Source organism: Polyodon spathula, chromosome 17 (assembly GCF_017654505.1).
Source record: "Polyodon spathula isolate WHYD16114869_AA chromosome 17, ASM1765450v1, whole genome shotgun sequence".
Classification (NCBI taxonomy): Eukaryota; Metazoa; Chordata; class Actinopteri; order Acipenseriformes; family Polyodontidae; genus Polyodon; species Polyodon spathula.
In genome coordinates, this window is record NC_054550.1 from 34556182 (window position 1) to 34570283 (window position 14102).

A 14102-nucleotide genomic window follows, 5' to 3' on the forward strand; every position below is an offset into this window, starting at 1 on the left:
CCGAGAGCAGTGGGATTGGCTTCATCAAGGGTTTGAGCACACTGCTAAACCACAGGCTGTAAACACAAGCACAAGACCACAAGCTAGAAATCCAGGCAGCAAAAAGATACATCTTTACACTGAATGAGCGAGCTGTAAAATACGTGGGCTGATGGCTCTCAGAAGGGAGATATTATTGGAAACATTTTACAGGAAGTGTCTCTAATTACTGTGTATTTACAAAATAATTGCTTAGCAAATACATGTGCACTTATACATAATTACAATGTTATTATGCATGGTTACAATGTACTTAATGTGTAAATCTGTTTGCACCATATATGGACATAGAGAATTGTATGAGAAAAGGGATAGGGTTATACTGTGTAAAAAGATTGACACATTAAGTATATTGTCACTATGCCTAATAACATTGTAACAAGCACACATGTATTTAGTAAGTAACCACTGTGTAAACACACAGTTTTAGAAACACTTCATGCAAAGTGTAGTGATATTGTGAGCTGTCAGATACAGTCACGTACTCAGTAAAGGGAAGGCGTGGTCTATAGCTACAATCCCACTGCTGTTTTCTTTGGATAAGCATGCTCAAGACAAAGAAGTACATCACCCTTTCAAAGATAACAACAAGTACAGTATACAACACTTTATAAAACATTAAACCACATTACCATAGGTGCAGATAGTTACAAAAAATACCTTGGCATCATTTTTGTATTGTTGAATCTGTGCAGTACAAAGATTTCGACTACAATTCACATGAGACTAATTTACGCAACCAAACACCCAGGAAAGGTCATTACAGGGGTTGGTATTCGTTTTTTGTAGCTGCTGGTAATTGAAGAAAAATAAATAGCTGGCTGTTCAGCTGTGTGCGCTTTGCACAGTAAAATACAGCAGCATACCAGTAAGGATATGATCAAAACCAAGTCAAGAAAGCACTGGATCTGAGAATGTATTGAAAGAGCAATGACTGTCGAATGTGTCAAATGATTCAGGATTTTTTTCAACCCAGTACAGGCATACAGACCACCATACAGCAAATCTGTAGAAATTTCTTTCTGACAGCAACTCATTAAAATGCACAGCGTGATCTCGCAATGGATGAAGTAATGCTAATTTTTAGCTGTCACCCCTAAGCACTGGTTGTAAATCACCACAAGCTGAGATACAGCAGCACTTTCCTACAATTCAATACAAGTGTATGGATGGGCTGCTGTTTCATAAATCCAGCTCAGGGAAGGGACTGATGTTTAGGATATACATGCCTGTTCAAAAGGGTGCAATGCAATTGTAAGGTTAGTGATAGTCTGAGCTAAATCAGCTCAGCATTGAGGAACCAGTATAGAGAAACAGGAACAGCTTATAAATCTATAAGACATGTGTACCAAGTGGAGCATGTTGCATGGCCGTATTAGGACTGTTAAACTGCAGCCATTGTCAGGTCATCTTTAAAAACAATAGTCTGGCCAACAGTTTTGCATCACCCCTAATTTTAGGATTGAGGCATCATTAAAAAAAAAAAAAAAATCTTTTATTTAACATCATGTAATCAAAGGCTACCGGAAGCCATAACTGTAGTACAGTACAGTATTTCATGTTAGGCATCAGAATGTCACATTTTTTCAATTTTTATGAAAAGCTACACAGCGGTATGCAATTCAATATGTTAAATATAATGTTATTAATTTGACTTTATGAAGCAAAATGAGTTAATTCTACAGTATGATACAAAACTGTTGTCCATAGCTGTAGGGCAGAGAAAGGCAGGAATTTGGGTGTTATGCTATGCTATAAATGTAGTGCCTTTAACACAAGTGGTTAATTTAACAAAACTGAATCTTTAACAAGAGAATAATCAGCATTGTGCTGGAGAAAATGCAGCACACTGCACAGAGAAGGGGTTACTGTGTGACTGTTCCACACAGCTCTGCATTGTGCCATCATTAACACGAGACAACCATGCAGATACTGGAGCTGCACCCTCATGCAAGCTGAGATACAGAGGAAAAAAGGAATGGCATGCTATTACCAATTCTCTACGCACAACAAACTGAGATACGCATTTTCAATCCTCAGTGTTCAAAAATGAGGTTGTTGAACACAGCCTACTCTAAATAATAAAGACAAGAGTAAAAAAGCTTTAAGTTGCAATTCTTTTTTTTTTTTTATAACAGTCTGGTATAACCTAGTCTCATTTTGAACTCTGTATCAGCTGTGCAACACAGTTCGCAATTACTGATCATATTTCCACTATCTGCAGCTCTAACATTAAATTCTTAAACTGTTAAAAGCTATTTATATAAAGTGTATGCCACAATCCCAGCCCCATGAAGTGGGATCGCTGGTCTGTTAAGAACAGCATTAAAGTTTGTTCACCTAGCATTGACCAAGCTATTAGATACAGGCTGGCCTCTTGTATACAAACAAATTAAAACCATAATGAGGGCTTCCCAGCAACACTCCCTCGTCAAAATGTGGCTGCTCTGACTATGAGCGCTGCGCATATCCTTTCCCTGCAGCATTAGCTTTTGCTGAGAAAATAATTAAACAAAGTTAAACAATTCCTAATATCCCCCTTCCTTCTCTCTCATGCACAGCCAATGCAAGAGCCCTGATAACACAGCGAGCCGAGTACAGCGACATAGACAACCCCTCCCCCCTTGGGACACAGAGCTCAATGTGTACATGGAAAGCAGCGGTCCAGCTCTCCTCCCTTCAGTCGCTCTTATTCTCTCCGTTTTCTGTCCAGCCGCTGCTCATTGTCTTCACCACGATGGCATAGAGGGTAACCCAGGCGTCTCGGAGCTCTGTGCTGTACCCTGGTCCCAGACTGCGTTCCAGCATGTAGAGCAGGGACTCCCCAACAGCCTTGACACAAAACAAGGGCACTGTATTAAAGCCAGACACTTCAGCAGAATAATCCTGAATAGTGGTTTATTCTTATTAGAGAACGCAATAAGTGACACATCGTTTTTGTTTTTTGTTTTTTTACATTTTATTAAAAGCAATGCCTTAGTGGCTGTAAAACTACCTGACTAATGTTTAGGAGATGCATGCCTGTTCAAAAGGGTGCAGTGCAATTGTAAGGTTAGTGATATTTTGAGCTAATTCAGCTCAGCATTGAGGAACCGGTATAGAGAAACAGGAACAGCTTATAAATCTATATGAAATGTGTACCAAGTGGAGCATGTTGCATTGCCATATTAGGACTGTTAAACTGCAGCCATTGTCAGATCATCTTTAAAAACAATAGATTCTACTCTACAGCTCTGGCCAACAGTTTTGCATCACCTAGAATTTTAGGATTGAGATTAAAAAAAAAGCATTAAAAAAAGAAAAAAGATGAACATAATTTAGATCTTTTATTTAACATCAAAGTCTAACAGAAGTATCACTGGCCATTAACGTTATGGTGAGGGTTTAATGGTAATAAACACAGTTAAAATATGCCCCACCCCTACCTCAATATTGACTTACTAAACCATTGTTAATATTGTAGAACATAATGAATTACTTACATTGAATGACTGGGTTTTCACCCCGACAGCTTGGTGCTTCCGGCCCAAGTTCACAAGGTATTCGGCCAGGGACTGCAAGTCGTCAAGATGACTAACCGCAGCATCTATCACCAGCATCACCTGCAACAAACACAAAAGGAGACTTTTACTGGAGTTGAAACTTCTGCAACAACTGAGCCTCCTTAATTCCTCCTCAGACAACAACCACACTACTAAGAGCTCTGAAATACAGGACACGTCAGCTGGTTATCAGGCTGATAAGAGCAGGGTTTAAAACTGATTCAAGCACTGCAACAGCCATAGTGGCACTGTCTATGGAGACATATTCATTTAAAGGTATTGCCTGAGCAGGTAGGGAGTCGTAATAATGAGATGGGTTCATGCACTTAATTCATCTGTAAACTTCTCATGTATATTAGACCAAATAACACAAACCCTAAAGGTTGTTTAAGCTGGCAGATCACATTAGTAAAAAAGGGTGTTCTCATCTCACTGGGGTCTTTTCATGATATGCAGTTCAGTTCTGTCTTATGAAGGTGACACTGAACCTGTGTACCCCAGGTCAACATCAACTAGAAAGAGAAGATTTAGGAGAGTCAGGGCCCTGCCGCTGAGTTATTTGTTTCCATTTTGCATTAAAAGAATGAATCCCAGAAAGCGGGTGGATTTATCGATCAGCGCTTAAACAGGATCTCCTTTGAAGGTTGGGTTACTGGCACTCTATTAAACTGCAAATACATTTTGCTTTGGGGCTCATTTTCAAAGCATTTTTAAAGTTATAGAAAACATGCTGGTTTGCGAGTGAGATACATGCTTTAAAAGCACCACGGGCTGACACTGTGGATTCAGTACCTTGTAAATTGTGTAAGTAATGATGCTATTCCAAACCTTACTGATGTGATCAATGAATTCTGGGCTGGAGAGGCACTCCTGCGCACTAGTGAAGGCAGTGTTGTAGTGAAAGAGCTTCAACAGCTCTGGGTCCAGCTCGAACAATCTGTCAGTGAAAGAGCAGACACAAAGCACATCAGCGCTTTCGCCGGTCAGGATGGCTTTCCTTCAGTGATGTCTTTGTGGTTGTGATGGATTGGAAACATGTTTAATTCCACTCAGCTGCCTCCCTGCTGTACTCCACATGTACCTCAGCAGCACCTCGGGGAGACAGCAATCTCCTTTTTCATCTCATTTAATTCCATACTAATGAGGACTCTGACCATTCACCCCGCCAGGCCAAACACTTATTAAAACCCAAGATAAGACATTTTTTAAAAGGGCCCTACAGCAATTTGGATGCAATGTAAATTACAATGATAATATGTATTCTATAGAGAGGTGTTATATATAGCCTTGTCATTTTCCACAATGCTTATTTATTGTATACAATTCTAAGTAAGGTTTAAAAATATTATGGCAACTTACATTACATCAAACAGTTTAGCCGCTAAAGAACGCCAAATCAGAAGACAGCTCTGAAGTCAATTTGCTTTTTTAGCACCTGGACAGAGACTTGTGCACAGAGGAGGCCAGGATTACCTGACTAATCTCAGCGTCTCCCTACTTCTCACATGTAGCTGCTTTCCTTACCAAATGATCTTCAACACCAATTCTGTTTCACCACAATGGCAATGCAATAGGACAGTGGCAGCGCATTGCCAGTTACCATCATATGTTATTGGTAGACGGGCACCACATATTTTGACAGATATCACATTGAGGTACTTTAACCTCATATTGTGGCATGCTTTTTTATATTTCAGAAACAACAGTTTCCACTGTGGCATGCCTTTATTACTTGGAGTCTATGCTATCTTTCTATATAGTCTGCTGTATTTCAAAAGTCCTGGTCTGCTTCGTTCACACTGAAGTAATATCAGGTATGTGCTCTCAACTGATTCTTAAGAGATTTCCCTTAGCCCCACCATTTATATCACTGACTCAGATTCTACACAGAGAAATAACAGTCATTAAAAAGAGAAGCAGAAGGCACTGCACCTGGCAAACATGACGGTCCCGTGTGGGAGTTTGTTCTTCCCCAGTCTCTCCCAGCTGTCCCTGATGAGACCCTTGTCCTTCGCTGTCAGACTCTTTTCTCCTTGCTCCATCTTCAGCTCTTTTTTATTTCAACAGTTCACTTTGCCTTAGTTCAGTTTTCTTTTAATTGCTACTGGATCTGAGGTGGCCTCACAACGCCGACACTAATAATATTCCAGCAACAATCTTCATTGAAATCCTCTCCCTGACCTCTGAAAAAAAGGTAAGCTATCTGATACTATGGTTCACTACAGCATGCCCTGTCAGCATGATACATGTAAGCAGAAGGCTATTTCAGTTCCCTGGTGTGCCTTTATTAATGCTGGTTTTCTGGTCTGGTTTTTTTTCTGTTTTTGCTAATGTTAACAGATCCTCTTTGGGCTGCTTCTGCTGCCTGTCCCCCTATGGCTCGGCTCCCATCCTTAGCAAGCGCGGAGAATGCAGCCCCAGTGGTGTCTGCTGGGCTGACTGTCGTCTGCCTCTACTTCCCCTCGGTCTTTGTTCCTTCTTCAAAAGCAGATTCTCTTCCCCGAAGGATCCCCCTGTCTGTAGCTCCTCCTGCAGGTGACACAGCGGTGACCATAGACACCCAGGCAGCCCCTCCCGCTCTCCGCATACCAGGAGAGGCATCATTCCCAGTGCTGACAGGAGGGAAGAGAAAGAAAAAACCTGATCCGATACATCCTCCTGATGCTTGTGTTTGAATCCACTTGTCAACATAGCCTCCCACAGTGACAGCTGCTTATAGTCATCTGTATGCTGCAGCAATACTGCAATACACTGGGTACAGTTGATTTGGAGCAGTGCTGGAGAGCACAGTATCTATAGGGTATTAATTAAGTGGGATGTATACCTACTTCATTATTACTGTTTTATATACTGCATTTCCAAAGCTAACGTGTCTGAACTATCTTGTCTTGAACTGTGAATTGTGGGCCACGGATTCCTGCTGTGGACAACAGTGCTTATTAAAATCATCTTTAAACAAGAGCAGGACATTTTGGTGCCAGTTTGAAGTTTTATTCTATAAGAATATACTGGTGCCACTCCTTTGAATAATAAGTTGCGTCTGCACTAGAATTCTATCAGAATAATTGTGGCTAAACAAGATTTACTGAAATGTTTACCAACAGGTGAGATGGATTCAGTGATTTGTAATATCACTTTATACATTTTATAAAGGCTATTACCCCTTATATTGGTCTATGCAAGTAAAAGCATAGCAACGTGTAACAGAAGACTGTGGAAACATTGTAAACCAGCATAGACAAGCATTGTAAACTCAACAGAGAGGCACAGCAAAGCATATTCAACCTGAATTCAGTTATGTGTACATCACAAAGGAGGAGACTTAATACCAAATACAACACCTCAGGACAGGTGCTCCTAGCATCTCACCTAGAGGAACCGCCATGTGGAGTCAGACAAGGGTTCTCAGGATAGGTGCTCCCAGCATCTCACCTAGAGGAACCGCCATGTGGAGTCAGACAAGGGTTCTCAGGATAGGTGCTCCCAGCATCTCACCTAGAGGAACCGCCATGTGGAGTCAGACAAGGGTTCTCAGGATAGGTGCTCCCAGCATCTCACCTAGAGGAACCGCCATGTGGAGTCAGACAGGGGTTCTCAGGATAGGTGCTCCCAGCATCTCACCTAGAGGAACCGCCATGTGGAGTCAGACAAGGGTTCTCAGGATAGGTGCTCCCAGCATCTCACCTAGAGGAACCGTCATGTGGAGTCAGACAAGGTTCAGTAGGGTTTCAACATAAAATTGTTACCTCTTACTGTTAACCAGCAATAGAAGATATAGCTGCTAATCCAATTCTGAAGACACTGGGTAAGGACCTTCTTAAGCACAATGTATTAAAATGTTCAGAAACTTACTGTATCTGTCACACTTAAAATCACTTTCTATTCAGATCCTGTCAATGTGGTTCAGTGTGACCTACTCTAATGTGGAATTTACAGACCATGACCAGAGCAGCACAGGATGCCATTATGTGCAACCACATTAGCTCTTTTCAATTAAGGTTTCAATGTATAATAGAGTTATGCCACTAGTTTCGTCTTTTTTTTTTTCTGTCCCCATAGCCTAGCCCTGGAGTTTTGAAAAACGCGTTAAAACAAACGTAACGCACGACGAAGGTGTTTGGCCCGACAGATGCTCCGTAGAGAGAAAATTATTTAGACGTACATTTTTGTAAACAGAGAAGGAAAGAGTAGCTACAATACAAATGGAAATAAACTTCAGAAAACTGGCTGCCAATCACGTTAGGGGTGAATTGAAGGTATAGAAGTGTCTGTAAGTACATTTAATTGCGTGGTGTGTTTAAGTCAAACAAATGAACTCACTGTCTATATCATGTTGGCATAACAACGGAGATGCATGACGTGGGTCGGTTTGAAATTCGTTTTTACAACATATACATCAAATATAATAATCCATTTAGTTTATAATTTTCATATAGAATCTGTATCAGTGTTACACAATTACAATTTTGACTTTTTTTTTTTTTTTTTCGGCCATTTATTGACTTTGTTAACTACATGTGAATCATGTTAATCAAATGCCGGTACAGTGGTAATTTACATTATACACAGTTCTGATACTAGCTGTTTTAGAAGGAGTTTAAGTTAACATTTTACTGTGTGTATGAAGATAGACAATTAAAATGTGCAAGATCTCATATAACCTTAAGACGCCGAACCTCAAGCCCCGGTAGTGATAATTATCACCGTGCTTTTGGGACAGACTAGGTGCTGACACGACTGGGGTGGGTAAGTCATTGACAATGTGCTAAAATAATAAAAAAATAAAATAAAATACTGGCCGTTACTATTTTATAAAAAGTTTGACCTATGACAATACGTTTTACTTTTCCTCTTGAAGTCGGAACTTCGCACAGAATGCACGGGTTTATATTCTGTTCGGAAAATTATTGCATGCTTTGTTCAAGACCCTTATTTACGGTCCTACACACAGTGTTGCCATAGTGCGTATACTAGCTGCGCAAAGATTGCTCCCATTGTATTTAATAAATGCTAATGAGGTTGTTAAACACTTCAGTTATTTATTTCCCCGTGTTTAATTGTTTTAACCTAATCTCAAATAGTGTATTTTAAAATAATTATTCAACCCCCATTTTCACTACATAGTGACTAGTTGTTATTGGAGTGTAGTACCTTCAAACAGGAAGTCTTCATGTAGTGGGATTCTCTGTTCTGATGGCTACTCCTTCATATGAATATTTGATTGGTGTGGAAAATGCAGGCTTTCCTCTCAAACATCAGTACCGTATTACCTGCCTTTTAGTTATGAAAATGAAAAGCTGAAACTAATCAGATGAATGCTGGGAGCAACAGTCAGTGACCATCCTGAAAAAATCAGTTGTAACCCAAGGTAGGTGCTTTAAATCACTAATAATATTCAGTATCAAATGTACAGTATTGTAACTTTTGTAGAAAATTAGGCGAACTTGCTGAATATGCAAGATGCATGTCTGTTTATCTTCAGGTCTCAAAGGTTGAATCCATGCTCTCAGATGAACTGGACTCCAAACCTGAGGTATGTTTTAAAGTATCTGTTGAGAAACACTCCATTCTCACCTGTGCTGCCTGGTAAACAAATGTCACTGGATCAGAGAAACCATACTATTAATGCTTTTTGTGTGAGTCATTATAATTCCCCACTAGGGATATATTAGAGGCAAGCATCTGTGTGTACATTTACACACAGATTCCAGTTATTGAGTGTAAATATGGGTGTAGACAAGGAAGGAAATAAGACTCCTATTGCAAAGCAGTTTCACCCATCTCAGGTTTTACTACAAGCTGTGTTTAGCCACAGTGTACAGCAAGCTTAGGTTTGTCTCATTAAATTCATCATAAAACCAATCAAACTGCTAAGCATTGACAGCCTTATTCCATCCCTGGTAGATGCTGTCTATATGACTTTTTTTTGTATGTGCACCACTGTATAACTGTTCTCTCTTCACAGCTGCTGGTTGAGTTTGTTCAGAACGCATCAATCCCTTTGGGGCAAGGGCTGGAAGAGACTGACCCCAAGGGGACATGTTTACCCCTGCTTCCATACTCCGAAAACTCAGTATATAGCCAGCTACAGTTAGCAGGTAAATTATACTGTCTATTTGCAGCTGCACTCTTCCCTGTTATAAAGCAACTTCTCATCATTAAAAGTCCCTAACAAAGAGCAGAATATTATGACCAAACTACTGCATGTTACTAAAAATGTATTGATGCTTCTAAGTGTAGGTGTGAGCATTACTCAACACCCAGTTAAGCATGAGCAGCACAATCTGGTCCGCCTTTACTTCACCCAGTTTGCAGTTCTGTCATGTTTTGAGTACACAGTCCTAGTGCATTCAACAGTAGCTTGATGTTGCTTATCACTAGAATCTTAAATATATAAACACTCATTCCAGTAAGGATGCAAATGTATTACATTTTTTTATTATTTCCAGGTACTGGCCTAAGCCATCAAGCTTCTCTAGCCTTATCTGATTATGAAAATGAGAGAGAGTCATTAATGGTGCAGCTGCAGCCTCACAGATCTGTGAATATCTCCCCCACTCCCAGCTTGCCTTCGGTTTTACATGATTTACAGCAAACGGACAGCACATCCTTCATACTTCTGAACCTAGCCAAAGGTATCGTTGGTCACACTGCTTATTAGGAAATGTGTTTTGATATGTAATATAACTCCATTCTGCATAACTCCCAGCACACTTTTCTAATAAACACTGACCTCACTACCAGCTATCAGTGTCCTTGTCAAGGCCAATATCACAGACTGCAGTATTAACTAAAGACAGCAGATGGCAGTAGAAATGACTCCTGCAGGGGGAAGCTATGAAAATAACAAATCCACATTTTCAATATGAATTCCTTGCTTTTAGAGAGTTAGACTTTAATTATCGTCAGTAATGTAAGGATCGTTGGTTTGAATAAAGACCGTCTCTAATGTAGGGCTGGCCGCCTCTGCAGAGCCCTTGGTGTTTGTACAGGATGAAGTCTATGATTCCGAGAATGAGTTTTCTACCAGCGAGAACCCAGATGGCAGCACACCCTGGTATCTCCGAGTCCAGGAGCTGGCACACGACAGTCTGATAGCTGCTACACGGGCACAGCTGGCAAAGGATGCCAAAGCAAGCAACAGTGGTAACTATTTTATACCTGAGATTTTAAAAACATGAACTCATCAGGCTAAAGTTATACCCTGGTCTTCAGTGCTCTTTGGTGAAATAGGACATCTATAACAGCTTTAAAATCCTCCATTTAATATGCAAGGTTATTATTATCTTCAAGATTAGCAGACAGCTGTGTTTCATGCTTCACTTGGTCTCAAACATGGCATGCTTCACTTGGTCTCAAACATGGCATAACAGCATTCTGTTTTGGTGTCACTCTGGTAGGCGACCACTTGCATTGTTACCAATCTGAGGGACCAAAGAAAGAAGTGAACCCCTCAGGGGAGCACCCACAGAATGAAAAGAGCCTGAAGTGCACATTTGAAGGGTGTCGGAGGACTTTCACCTGGCCAGCTCACCTCAAATACCATTTAAAAACACACAAGTAAGTAGTGACTTGACCAGCTAAACGAGTTTTAAGCCACCTTTTCTGTAATTTTAACAGTGTTTATTTAGTATATAAAGAAGGCAAGGAAAAGTTTTGAAATGCCAATCCATAGTTGCTGTTAGTGATCTGAATTTGAAATTGTGCAGAGGTATGAGTAAGTGTATGGCATACCCTGCCCTAAATTCAGGGCTTTGTTGTCTCGCTGACAGGAACGATCGGATGTTCACGTGTCGTGCTGAAGGCTGTGGTAAGAGTTTCTATGTGTTGCAAAGACTGCAGGTCCATATGAGGACACACAATGGAGAGAAACCTTTTATCTGCAATGAGAAAGACTGCGGGAAGAGATTTACAACAGCTGGAAACTTGAAGAACCATAAAAGAACACATACCGGTGAGTGGGGATTTGTTGTGAGGGGCCAGTTAATAAAGTACTGTTGAAGAAAGAGGTTTTAAGTGTGCTGTATGACTTTATGAACAGTGGGTCTTTTCTCACTGTTGGGTTGGTGCATGCTGTTATAGGGGGTTATTTTTTTTTCAATATTGATCTTTCAGTATAGTCATCTGCACCCCATAAGATCTTTGGTTTGAACCACTACAGGCTCTGCTAAAGTTGCTTCCCCCCACTTCATTGAAGGATCTCTATGTAGTTTTTTTAATTGGCATAATAATGTGGTTTTGAGAGTTTATAATTTCAAAATGTTAAATGTGTCTTTTCAGGAGAAAAGCCCTTTTTGTGTGAAGCAGAAGGTTGTGGGCGCTCCTTTGCTGAGTACTCCAGTCTGCGGAAACACATGCTTGTGCATTCAGGTAAAACAGTATATTTTAGCATCTCTATGTGACACATTAGATTATGCTACCAGGGATGCTTTTCCTTTATTTTGCAATGCAGTAGTCACACACGTTGTATTTGTAAGGAATGCTGATCAATATTTCAGTCTTTCAAGTATCTTCTATGGGAAGTGTGCTATGTTTCAGGAGAGAAGCCACACCAGTGCACCTTCTGTGGGAAATCCTTTTCCCAGAGTGGCAGCAGAAACGTTCATATGAGGAAGCGTCACAATGCTGCTGCTCCTGCCAGTGACACAAGGGGAGAGGCTGGTAAAAAAACAGAATTTTTATATTGGTTTCATATATGTTTAGGAAAGGTGCTGTATGATTTTTCACAGACAAAGCACAGTAAGATAAACCCACCGCCCCATCAGCGCTTCTTATTTTTGAGATGGAGAGAATAGGTGAAAGATTACCTAGCCTCTCTTTGATATAACAACAGTTATACAGTCTCATTACTGTTACTTTTTCTTTACCTTCTCTCTCAGGGGATGCTCTGACACACAGCAGCTTGCTGGAGGACGAGGGGATAGTGAGTGAGAACGTGGTTTCCATGGCAACGCAATGCTCTTTGGAAGTGGAAAGGATCAATCTGCATCACACCATGCTCAGAGTGGCGGAAGGTAAGTTAAAAAATGCAGTCCTAACTGTGGTATCTTGTAATAGTTGGACCAAAGACTGTAATAAAACCTTATCTGGTGTTACAAATCTATGTCCTTTTCAACTGATAATCAAATAAGCCATTTGAGATGCTGACCTTATTTTCAGTGTTATGGAAAGTGTATTCACAAAGTGTTTTCTTTGACTCTCTAGATCAAGTTCAGTTACAGGTGCTGGCCTATTTCACTGACTTTGCATTATGCTGTGTCCAATCCATGAAACCCTTTTTCCCATATCCATTTTCAGTGTGCTTGTTTTCAGGCCATTGAGTCAGAGACACCATTCTCCTGGTGGATGCTTTCAGTTGGCTCATAAAAACCCTAATTTCTAGTCTGGTCTTGTGACTTCAAGTGCCAAAAGAAAAAACTGACACCATAGGCAATGTCATATTTATTCTGCTGCGGGCGGCCGAACCCCGTTAACTATCTGCACTATTTAGTTTACCCTTCACACGTGTATGATTTCTATAAATTCACTTCATTTTCTTGTTCTTTATGCCATGTCCGTAGACTCTTCCGTGGCAAATAACATTCCTTCTGCATCCATGGTCATCCTATCACAACCACATGACCTAGTTTCCATGGCTACAGGAGGACATACCTATGGGGAGGAAGTTGTGGCTTTATTGCAATAAAAACTTTTTTTTTTTAATGTTAAGGTAAGAGAATAATTGCTGTACTTCCTAACTTTATTTAAATTATTTCACCATTACTGTTGCTGCTGAATTTCTCAATAGGCCATGGCAGTTAATGTTTCTGTTTTCAAAGCATCTGAGAAGACATTAAGAGAACCTGGCTGCCTCCTGCATATCTTTTCCATTGGTCTGGATAACAGAAATCCCCAAAGATGAAAGCACTGGGCTGAATCAGAAGACAGAAAATGAGTCTGCTCTTGAATTCTTCCATAGCTACCTGTTAGCCAGGAGTTTACGCGAGGAAAGTAAATGCTGCATATTGTTACAGGCTACAAATAATAAAAAAATTAAAAAAGAGTACGTCCATTCTTACGTTTTAGTTATTACCTTTCCAGGATGTTATTTTAATTGTCATTTGAATTTTATTCAAGCCTCTTAAGGCATTTGTAAAAGGAAACATTGACTTCTTTATGGGGACTTCATTTGTTTGAGAACAGAAAAGCTGGTTTCTGAATTATGCTGTTGCTTGTGCATGTGTTTGCTTGGTTTCTAAAGAAATAAAAATGCACAAAAGCGCTAAACTGCAGTTTTCTGGGTGTGTGTTTGCAATTTCTGACACTGGCCAGCCTTGACCACATTTGGTAAAGTGGCGTCGCGGTCAAGGCAAACACAGCCCCTGGAAAACTGCAGTTCACCGCATTTTTACTTCTAACAAACAGACAAATACAAAACAGCATACAAAACAAGACCACACCCCAGCTACGGCTATCTGTGCATAGACAGGGCAAGAAGCACAACCTGCTGCTCTCAGCCCTTCTGCTAAACTAACTCTCCAC

At 40.4% G+C, this 14102-nt stretch overlaps 2 protein-coding genes across 5 annotated transcripts; one reads left to right on the forward strand and one right to left on the reverse strand.

Moving 5' to 3' along the window:
* Positions 1–1655: 1655 nt before the first annotated feature.
* Positions 1656–5928, reverse strand: LOC121330266 (neuroglobin-like). Its single transcript, XM_041276643.1, has 4 exons — positions 5514–5928; positions 4410–4518; positions 3522–3641; positions 1656–2871 (listed from the first exon to the last, which is right to left on the reverse strand). The coding sequence occupies exons 1-4, from the start codon at positions 5621–5623 to the stop codon at positions 2719–2721; spliced, it is 492 nt and encodes a 163-aa protein (XP_041132577.1). The 5' UTR covers positions 5624–5928; the 3' UTR covers positions 1656–2718.
* A 1779-nt stretch (positions 5929–7707) lies between these two features.
* Positions 7708–13626, forward strand: LOC121330392 (zinc finger protein 410-like). Of its 4 annotated transcripts, none has more exons than XM_041276882.1 (13): positions 7708–7851; positions 8863–8949; positions 9064–9114; positions 9547–9679; positions 10031–10216; positions 10536–10727; positions 10982–11141; positions 11417–11535; positions 11862–11951; positions 12105–12242; positions 12461–12595; positions 13142–13290; positions 13400–13626. In XM_041276882.1, the coding sequence occupies exons 3-12, from the start codon at positions 9082–9084 to the stop codon at positions 13264–13266; spliced, it is 1311 nt and encodes a 436-aa protein (XP_041132816.1). In that variant the 5' UTR covers positions 7708–7851; positions 8863–8949; positions 9064–9081; the 3' UTR covers positions 13267–13290; positions 13400–13626. The 4 variants fall into 4 exon arrangements, with proteins under 4 accessions (XP_041132816.1, XP_041132812.1, XP_041132815.1 ...); XM_041276878.1 differs by having other exon boundaries at positions 7709–7851; positions 11354–11535; XM_041276881.1 differs by having other exon boundaries at positions 7709–7851; positions 10554–10727; positions 11354–11535.
* The last annotated feature ends 476 nt before the right edge of the window (positions 13627–14102 follow it).